At 43.7% G+C, this 10268-nt stretch overlaps 1 protein-coding gene across 1 annotated transcript in view; it reads right to left on the minus strand.

Annotated features, from left to right (window-relative positions):
* Positions 1–6694, minus strand: part of Anapc1 (anaphase promoting complex subunit 1) — a 77498-nt gene extending 70804 nt beyond the window's left edge. Inside the window, exons 1-3 of the mRNA XM_021182343.1 lie at positions 6447–6694; positions 5167–5403; positions 3222–3383 (exon numbers count right to left, since the gene is read on the minus strand). Of these exons, the coding sequence (XP_021038002.1) occupies positions 3222–3383; positions 5167–5379 (375 nt within the window). The 5' untranslated portion in view covers positions 5380–5403; positions 6447–6694. The remainder of the gene's footprint in view (positions 1–3221; positions 3384–5166; positions 5404–6446) is intronic.
* Positions 6695–10268: the final 3574 nt, after the last annotated feature.

The following is a 10268-nucleotide window of genomic DNA, read 5'->3' on the forward strand; positions in this document are numbered from 1 at the left end:
AGGGTTTCTCTGTATAGCCCTGGCTGTCCTGGAACTCACTTTGTAGACCAGGCTGGCCTTGAACTCAGAAATCCACCTGCCTCTGCCTCCCAAGTGCTGAGATTAAAGGCTGTGCCACCACGCCCGGCTCAAATGTAAACATTCCCAAATTCTGGATTTCTCTAGTTGCTCACTTTGCTATTTTTTTGTTTCTTTTAAACTCTTGATCACAGAAATTTTCAAATACACACACAAAGGAAACACAATTTATCCTTATCCACAGCTTCCATAATTATCAGCCTTCACCCATTCTTTTGGTTTTTTGTTTTTTGTTTTTTCCCAAGACAGGGTTTCTTTGTGTAACCCTGGCTGTGTAATCCTGGAACTTGCTCTGTGGACAAAGCTCACCTTGAACTCAAGAGATCTACCTGCCTCTGCCTCCCAAGTGCTAGAAATACAGGCGTTCACCACCTCTGGCCAGCTAGCTTTATTCATTTATTCATTCATTCATTCATTTTGAATCAAGGTATCTCTACAGAGCCCACTCTGTCCTGTAAATGGCTATGCCCAGGCTGGCCTCAAATGCAGAGATCTGCCTGGCTCTGCCTCCTAAGTACTAGGATTGAAGGAGTGCACAACCACACCCAGCCTCTGTTCTTTATGATGGAATTTATTATTTATTTTGTGTATACCACAGCACACTTATGTCGGTCAGAGGACAACCTGCAGGAGGGAGTCAGTTTGCTCTGTCCAGATAATCTACATATGGGTCCTGTGGATTAAACTCCGGTTGTCAGGCTTAGCAGGAAGTGCCTTTATCAGCTTAACCATCTTTCTGGACACAGCCGTCACTGAATAACATCCAAGCCATTCCTCAAATCTCATGCTACTTAGGAATTTGCACTCCTAGATCTCAAGTTTACTATAAACTGAATGCTAAATCTAAATATTCACATTAAGTATTTCCCAAAAGAAAATATAGTAGAAATCACATTCTTTTTCCCTGTATTACAATACATAGAGGTACATCAAAGTTAAGCTGAACCCAGTCATTTGGTTACTAGAAACAAAAAGCAATTCTGAAGAGAAGACTCATTTGTCTCTTTACACTTAGCAAGTGTAATACCTGCTGCCGTGTATTATCCTTTTCTGCAACTGTGTTAATAACCATTACAACCATGCCTGAACATTAGCACACTAGAAACTACAAGATGATTTCTGCTTCTACCATTTCTTTTACATTTATAAGTTGGTATTCTTCAATAAGAGTTTCCTGGGCTGGTGAGATGGCTCAGTGGTTAAGAGTGCCAACTGCTCTTCCAAAGGTCCAGAGTTCAAATCCCAGCAACCACATGGTAACCACATGGTGGCTCACAACCATCCATAATGAAATCTGATGCCCTATTCTGGAGTGTCTGAAGACAGCTACAGTGTAACTTACATATAATAAATAAATAAATTTAAAAAAAAAAAAAGAGTTTCCTTCATCAAACAGTGATAAATTATTTATCTTCCTGAAATAGTTAAGTGCTTAATTTCTTCTATCAATTTTCAGAAAATGATCCCAACAACTACTACAATAGTAGCAAATCAGGCTGAATTTCCTTTCACTATGAATCCAATACTTTTTATGTATTCAGTATCTGGAAATGAATTATAGTAATCATATGTTTTAAGGTATTTTTCATCTCACATAATTTTTGTCGATAACAAATTTTACGTCTCATAACTAGTGTTAAAATAGTATTATTTGCAATGTTATGTGTGTGTGTCTGTATAAAAGTGCTTGCCTAGCATATAAAAGGGCCTAAACTCAATCCTCAGTACTACAAAAATATTAGCAATAAAAATAAGATTGTGTGGGTGCACCTTTAATATCAGCATTCAAGAGGCACAGGCAATGGGATCTGTGAGTTCAAGGTCAGCTTATACTACAGAGTAAGTTCCAGGACAGCCAGCCAGGGATATGTAGAGATTTGTCTCAAAAAAAAAAAAAAAAAAAAAAAGAAGAGGAGGAAAAGGAAGAGCAGGAGCAGGAAGAAGAAGAAGAAGAAGAAGAAGAAGAAGAAGAAGAAGAAGAAGAGAAGAAGAAGAAGAAGAAGNAAGAAGAAGAAGAAGAGGAGGAGGAGGAGGAGGAGGAGGAGGAGGAGGAGGAGAAGAGGAGGAGGAGGGAGGGAGGAAAGGAAGGAAGGAAGGAAGGAAGACAGACAGACAGACAGACAGACAGACAGAAAGAAAGGAAGAAAGAAAGAAAGAAAGAAAGAAAGAAAGAAAGAAAGAAAGAAAGAAAGAAAGAAAATAAATAAATAAATAGTGGAGCAGTGGTGGCAAATGTCTTTAATCCCAGCACTTGGGAGGCAGAGGCAGGCGATTTCTGAGTTAGAGGCCAGCCTGGTCTACAGAGTGAGTTCCAGGACAGCCAGGGCTATACAGAGAAACCCTGTCTCAAAAAAACAAAAGAGAAAGGAAAAAAGAAAATAAAAGATTGTATCACTAGTGTACTGGCTAGTTTTGTGTCAACTTGACACAGGCTGGAGTTACCACAAAGAAAGGAGCTTCAGTTGGGGAAATGCCTCCACGAGATCCAGGTGTAAGGAATTTTCTCAATTAGTGATCAAGGGGGAAAGGCCCCTTGTGGGTGGGACCATCTCTGGGCTGGTAGTCTTGGTTCTATAAGAGAGCAGGCTGAGCAAGTCAGGGGAGGCAAGCCAGTAAAGAACATCCCTCCATGGTCTCTGCATCAGCTCCTGCTCCCTGACCTGCTTGAGTTCCAGTCCTGACTTCCTTTGGTGATGAACAGCAGTATGAAGTGTAAGCTGAATAAACCCTTTCCTCCCCAACCTGCTTCTTGGTCCTGATGTTTAGGCAGGAATAGAAACCCTGACTGAGACAACTAGCAAAGAATAACGTGAAGAATGTGGTAAGTGGGCTGGAAAGATGACTCAGGAATTAAAGGCTAGGCTCATAACCAAAAATATAGAATGTGATAAGCCAAACACGGTGATAGGTGCCTGTCATATTCAGAGCCTGGGGCAGGGGGATCTCAAATACCAGTCCAGCCTGGGCTACAGAGACACTGTCATGATGGATAAAATGAAAATCTTACTTTCCTGCCAGACATAATGTACAACCAGCTGCTACAATTGTTACACTGTTGTCATTTGTTATTATTTTAAAACTCAAACTTCTTTCCCAAACAGCTATATTAACAGTTGTTTGCTGTGCAAACTCAGTGAACTCACCTGCTGGACAGTGCTGTCCACTGTGAACGCTTTGTACACTGCCAGTGCCTGGCTTTTACTCCCTTTGCTCCAGATAACCATGTTCCCAGCCACATAGAGCTCTTCATCGTAGTCGGCTGCATCTCCAATCTCACTCACACCTTTTCTTAACTGCCAGCTTTCCTTAAAAATTAACACACAGGACATGCTCAGCACTTCTTCTTTTTCAGTAGTCTGAAGCAAGGTCTGCCTATAAATTAAGACTCAACCCAAGACTAACTCCTACAAGGATTGCAATACATAGGTGAGCACAATGAGTGAATTAGCAATGTGGGCACATTACATCAGGGGACTCTTGAGATAATTTAAGAGAGGTAGGAGAGATGGCTCAGTGGTTAAGAGCACTGGCTGCTCTTCTAGAAGACTGGGGTTTGATTCTCAGCACCTACACAACTGTCTGTAACTTCAGTTCCAAGAGACCTGAGCCCTCTTCTGGCCCATATGGCCACTACACACATGGTGCACAGACATACATGCAGGCAGGTTTTTAAAAAACTGACTCAAAAATTCTCTATAGAAGTACTTTATCGCCGGGCGTGGTGGCACATGCCTTTAATCCCAGCACTTGGGAGGCAGAGGCAGGCAGATTTCAGAGTTCGAGGCCAGCCTGGTCTACAAAGTGAGTTCCAGGACAGCCAGGGCTACACAGAGAAACCCTGTCTCAAAAAAACAAAAAACAAAACAAAAAAAAGAAGTACTTTATTTTATACTTCTAGGTTCCTAGTATTGCTCTGCCAATAACTCAGGCACACAAAAAGTATCTCTTACATATAGAGTATAAGATAGAGTATAAGATAAAACCCATGCTTGAAGGGAAACTAAAAGTAGGTATTAAATGTATGCAAAGGCAGAAAATAGACAGGTGCACATAGGACTCAATGGGGGGGTGGGGGAGGACTTCCTTGCTTCACAGCTACAAATACATTTATCTTCTTCCCCTTGTCCCACACATAAGATGAATAGAAGCTAAAAAGTTTCTGATTTCTATCTATGTACATTCCAAGAGATTTAATTTCAAAGGCAAATACGGTGCCGGGCTTGGTGGCACACGCCTTTAATCCCAGCACTCGGGAGGCAGAGGCAGGCGGATNTCTGAGTTCGAGGCCAGCCTGGTCTACAGAGTGAGTTCAGGACAGCCAGGGCTATACAGAGAAACCCTGTCTCGAAAAACCAAAAAAAAAAAAAAAAAAAAAAAAAAAAAAAAAAAAAAAAAAAAAAAAAAAAAAAAGAATATCAAAGGCAAATACGAAGACTAGGTAAAGCAGAAGAGAGGGGCAGCTCAAACCTCCAGGGTCAGTCTGGGCTACTGACTAAGGTCCACCTCAAAATAAAAAGTACTGCTATGCTAACACCTTATGTGACATCAACCCTCTTCTAGAAACATGTGTTGCAGGTACCATTTCTAACCGCTGGCATTTAGTCACCAAAGAGTATAAAACCTGGGGGGCTGGTGAGATGGCTCACTGGGTAAGAGCACCCGACTGCTCTTCCAAAGGTCCGAAGTTCAAATCCCAGCAACCACATGGTGGCTCACAACCACCCGTAATGAGATCTGATGCCCTCTTCTGGTGTGTCTGAAGACAAAGACAGCTACAGTGTGCTTACATATAATAAATAAATAAATCTTTAAAAAAAAAAAAAAAAAAGAGTATAAAACCTGATTATCCACATCTGAAGTGAGGATAAAGTTTAAAATGAGCCATGATTAAAGTACTCAACTCTCATTACAAGTTACACAGCATGCCTACGTAGGCAGCACCATATTTCAGCACTAACTGAAATGACCAAACATTAGCTTTTAACCAAGTGCCAACATACACTTATTTCTCACATGCATATAGGTAGCTTTATATTAGTACATTATTCATTCTAAATTTCAAAAGTACGATGAGAATCTTAATAAAACCTTCTGTTTCTCATGGATTGTAACCTCCTGAAGAGATCCCACCAAGCCAGCTGCACCATCAGAAGACCATAACTCAGAGGCTGGCTGCAGCTGACGAAGCTGAAGGTTCAGAGCATTAGGGTGGTGCTTGCAGTGGTCTCGGCCAAAAGGAACGAATTCCTGCAAATCCCCGGCTGCAATCATCGTTGCCCTTTCTTCAGAGAAGTTCGACATGGGTTCCAAATATCAACATTATTTCTGTGTGAATCCAAACACATTCTTGTCAGCCGTCTAGTCAAAACATGCGGATCCACCTCACAGACATTTCGACACACGGTATGTAAAGATAACTAACATTCAAACATCCTGTGGCATAGTATGTGCCTTTTTGTCTCTGAGGAAACCTCTACAACAGCATCTGTTAGCAGCACTATAACCCTCAGTGTTTGAAATGACACTTAAGAATAACAACTGCTAACTAAATTTGGCTTGAAGTTCTCATCTAAAGTCTTGTTGGCATCATTTTTTTTAAACAATCTGAAAGCCTCTAGTTTATACGAAGCCCTCTATAGCTAGCTACAAAATCTTCCTTGCTGTGACTTAAACGTCATTCCTGAAATGATTACGCCAAAAAACAGGCCCAAGTTTCTTTTTTACCTCCTAGAAATAAAATCAATATTGAGAACAGAACTTGACACAGAACCACATATGCCTTATAAAAAGTAGGGGGGGGGATCCAAAATGTGGCTGGCCTTTCCAAATTCTATTCAACAAAGCAGTCAACATTAAAGAACTTGCAACTTTACCCGACGTTCCCTCATGCAAACATGCAATGCCATTCCCTTTTAGCTTAAAACGAACCTACAGGATAACTTTTATAGCATCCTTTTCTCAGTTAGATGTCTTTTAACCCAAAGACATCATACTGAATACTTTTACAGGTCTCCAAAAGTTGTTAAACGTGTTACAGGCCACATAAAAGCACTGAGTTGACACGCTAGAAATAAAACTGTCATTACTGGTTACTAGGAACATATGCAAACAGCGGGACCCTAAGTTGTGTCTTTACAAAAATAGGCTTTCCGTGCTTTTGAGTGAACCGCGCCACGGCGTAGCGGCCCGAGCATGGGCTCAGGGCGCGTCGGGCCAACCCAGAAAGCCCAGTCTGAGACTGGGGTTCCTCTCACCCCAGCAGGAGCTCAAGGCCAGCCCCGGGGCGCTCAGCCCTTGGGGCACCCGGTGCAGCGAAATTCCAACACCAAGTCGCAGCGATGCGCGACCCGGCCCGGCCCGGCCCGCACCTGAGTAACTCGGGACGCGTCAGGCGCTTGCGAGCCCCGGCTGCTCCCCGGAGGCACAAGGGCCGCGAAGGCCCGAGAGCAGCGACAGGACCGTCACGATGGCTCCTCACCGCCCCAGTTTCTCATCCCTTTTCCCTCCCGGATGCCGGAGGAAGAATGGGCGGCAGCAGGACACCAAAGCCTTGCGAAGAACTCAAATGGAAGGATCCATCTTGGATTTCCCGACCTGCCTCGCGGCGAGGCAGGGCAGAGCCAGGCGGGGGACGCGCGGCAGCGGAGAGGACCTAGCGCCTGCGCAGTTGGAAAAGGTGTCTGTGCGAGTGCCTATAGCGAAGGCGCTCACTTAACGACGTTACCTCTTTAACAAACCAAATCTCTAAGATCCTGAACTACCTTCTCAATTGAGCTAAGTTAGGTAATTTTTTTTTTTCCAGCTGGTTGAGTTTCCTTCTCATCTCAAAAGGGGATGTGTGCCTCCCGGCTGAGGAATGGAAGCGGAAGGGAGACCACTCATTTTCTCAGGATTGCATGGAAAATTCTCTACCCGGAAATCACACACCCCCACCCAAGATGGGCTTTAGTCCGTTAACTGTTCGTCATCTCTAAGAAAAAAAAAAAATAGTGAGGCCCATCATTGCCTAAAGAATAAAGAGTTCCAGTCCATTTCTTTACTCCAAAATTGTTTGTTGGAATTTGATAACTTCACTGTAATTGTCTATTGTGATACACACTTTTATATTTTAGTTCATTCTCATCCCTTTTCTTGGAACACCATCCTTCAGAGCTTCAGGCTGCACTGCAACAGGAAGAATTGCTCTTAGAACTTGGTGAGTGGAATGCCTGCTTAGCTGAAATTCGCTTGCCTGGATAATCAAAAACAGTCAAATTAACACATACTCCACGTGCTCTGCTCCGACCTCTTGATTCCTTCCGGCAAAACCTCCCTATCCTACAAAGGCCTGTCAATCACACACAAGGCTAACTGGAAGAACAAACAGAAGAATGCCCAACAAAGAGCACACATATGTCGCCTGTCAGTTTCACTGCTTCCATTCTCCACCCTCTCTACCTCTTGCCCCATCACACAGTCTGTCTACAACCCATCAACCCTACCAGGAGTCACTTGGAGTAGGATACCCCACTCTCCACTGTGTTCTGAGCAACCAAGCCATTGTTATACTCCTTGAGTCTGTGATATCTTCTGCCACTGCCAGCCTTGGATGAGGCAGGTGGGGATTGCCTTCTGAAGAGGCCGTACTTAGAAACCCAAACTGATAGATAGGGAGCAAACTGGTCGGTGAATGAAAACAAGGACATGACCACTCCTAGATATGGTTGAGGAGGTTTTTATTGTAGATATGAGGGAGAGAACAGCCAGAGGTTCCTGGAAGAGTCTGGACTGAACACTGAACACAGGCAGCAGAATAAACAAGGCCATGAGAGGATTGGGGAGGAAAAGGGGACAAGAGAGAAAGAAAAGAGAGAAGCCCAAGCAAACCAAAAGAGATCCAAGAGCAAAGCCAAGAGGACCAAGGGAATGAAGAGGGAGAGAGAAGCCAGAAATCAAGACAACCTGTGGCCAAAATGACTGGCTGGGTTATATCAGGGGGAGTGGGGAAGTTGGGGGAAGGGAGGCCAACTGTGGAGCTGGAGAGGTTTAGGATTGGTGTGGGTGGGCAAGAAGTGCTGAGAGGAGCCAGGCACTAGCGGTGCTGGAAGAGCCTGATATGTTAATAGGCACCTCAGTTAACCATTTGTCCTGAATTCCTTTGGGACCTAACAGCCAATAAGAACAAAGCAGGAGCCGGGCGTGGTGGTGCACGCCTTTAATCCCAGCACTCAGGAGGCAGAGGCAGGCGGATTTCTGAGTTCGAGGCCAGCCTGGGCTACAGAGTGAGTTCCAGGACAGCCACGACTACACAGAGAAACCCTGTCTCGGAAAAAAAAAAAAAAGAACAAAGCAGGAAGGAGACACTTAAATGTTGTCCTTTTTTTCTCTCTCTCTCTTTCCTGTAGACTGTTCTATTGAATTTTTGACTGCACAACCTGTCAGGAAATACACTGTATGACTGAGAGGGCACATCCATCCGTCTGCAAGTTGGTGGCATTTGGTTGTAAAGTGCAGCCAGTGCAATATTTGTTCTGTCTTCTTTACCCACCCTTGTCCTCTTTTCATCATCCTCTTTCCAAACAAGGCTAACCACCAGTACTCTTCATCCTTGGGTCACCCTGAGGATCACAGAACACATAGCTGGCTGTCCAAGTTGAGAATTAGGGAGCCCCTACAAAAGGTTATCTCAACTGTCATTGGTGGACATTCGTTTCCCTGAGCAAATCTCTTAGGGTGCCTCTTTGTGGTTTCAGCCTATATGACAGCAAGGCCTACTCTGATTGTCCCTCTCTGACATATTTATCTTAGTTAGCTCCCTATTGTTGTGATAAAATGACCAATGACAACTTATAGGCCAAAAGGTTCATTTTGTCTTACCTCATTCAGGAAGTCAGGGCAGGAACTGAAGCAGAGGCCACAGAGGGGTGTGATGTAATGGCTTGCTCCCCAGGGCTTGTTGAACCTGCTTTTTTTAAAAAAAAAATACCCATTGAGTCCACTTAGTGCTGTTTGCATGTGCAGGGATGTGCATCGATGTGGGACCATCTACTGGCTCATGGATAGCCTTTCAGGGGATGCATCCCTGGAGAAAACTGACTTTCAAGAAAAAGTGTCGGGAGAGATAGGGGAGAACTTGGAGAGGGAGGATGGGGTGGAATTGATGAAAACACATTATATGCAAGTATGAATATAAACAAATCTTTTAAAAATAAAAATGCTTCTTTCTGGGATGAGAGTCTTTTCTATTTTATTTATTCGTTTTCATTTATTTGCATGTGTGGTGTGTGTGTGGGTGTGTGAGTGGGAAGTGGGAGCTGACAGGGGGGTGGCTCTCATGTGGAGACCAGAGTTCTATTATGGGTGCTGGGAACCTAGCTCAGGTCTCAAAGAGCATCAAGCTTCCTTAACTGCTGAGCCATCTGTCCAGCCCTTAGTAGCAGCTTCTTCACACAATGTGCAGGCTTGTGTACACACACACTTATACACACACACACATATACACACATTCTTACATACATACTGTTGCACACACATTTTCATTTACACACACACTCACACATATACACACACATTTTTACATACATACTGCCACACACACACACTCAACACACACATTTTCACATACATGCACTCACACACACACTCACATATACTGAAGTGGAAATTTCTGGTTTCTTTGGAAGCTCAGTTGTGTCCTGTGATGTTTTCCCTGAAGCTGTCTTGGGAGAGGATATTTTGCTGAAGCAGACATGTGAGAGGGCATGTGATGTTTTGCTACAGTGGATGCTTGAGAGGGCATGTGGTATTCGCTGGTCTTCACTTCCTAGAGAGAAATGTGCCAAAGAACTTCTTGTGATACTTCTTGTAGTATTCCAGCTGAATCTAGACACTTGGGCTGACTCCTGACGATTTGCCACTTGAACCCTGTGGGTGTCCAAAGCATCGTGGATGCTAATTCTTCTCCCCATGAACCCTCTAACCTGCTTTAGTATTTGCTTTATCAGTTAGCCATGATGATCTGAAAAATGTTTGTGTACATTCAGATGTATAGGTGACCAGAGGTCAGCTTGGGTGTCATTCTTTATCTGAAATTCATATTGTGTTTTGAGACAGGCTCTCTTTAGGACTTGGGTTAGGCTAGGCTGCCTGGCCATTAACCTCTATGGATCTTCCTGCCTCTGTGTTCCCGGTGCTGGGATTACAAACATGAG

The sequence above is a fragment of the Mus caroli genome, chromosome 2 (assembly GCF_900094665.2).
Source record: "Mus caroli chromosome 2, CAROLI_EIJ_v1.1, whole genome shotgun sequence".
Lineage (NCBI taxonomy): Eukaryota > Metazoa > Chordata > Mammalia > Rodentia > Muridae > Mus > Mus caroli.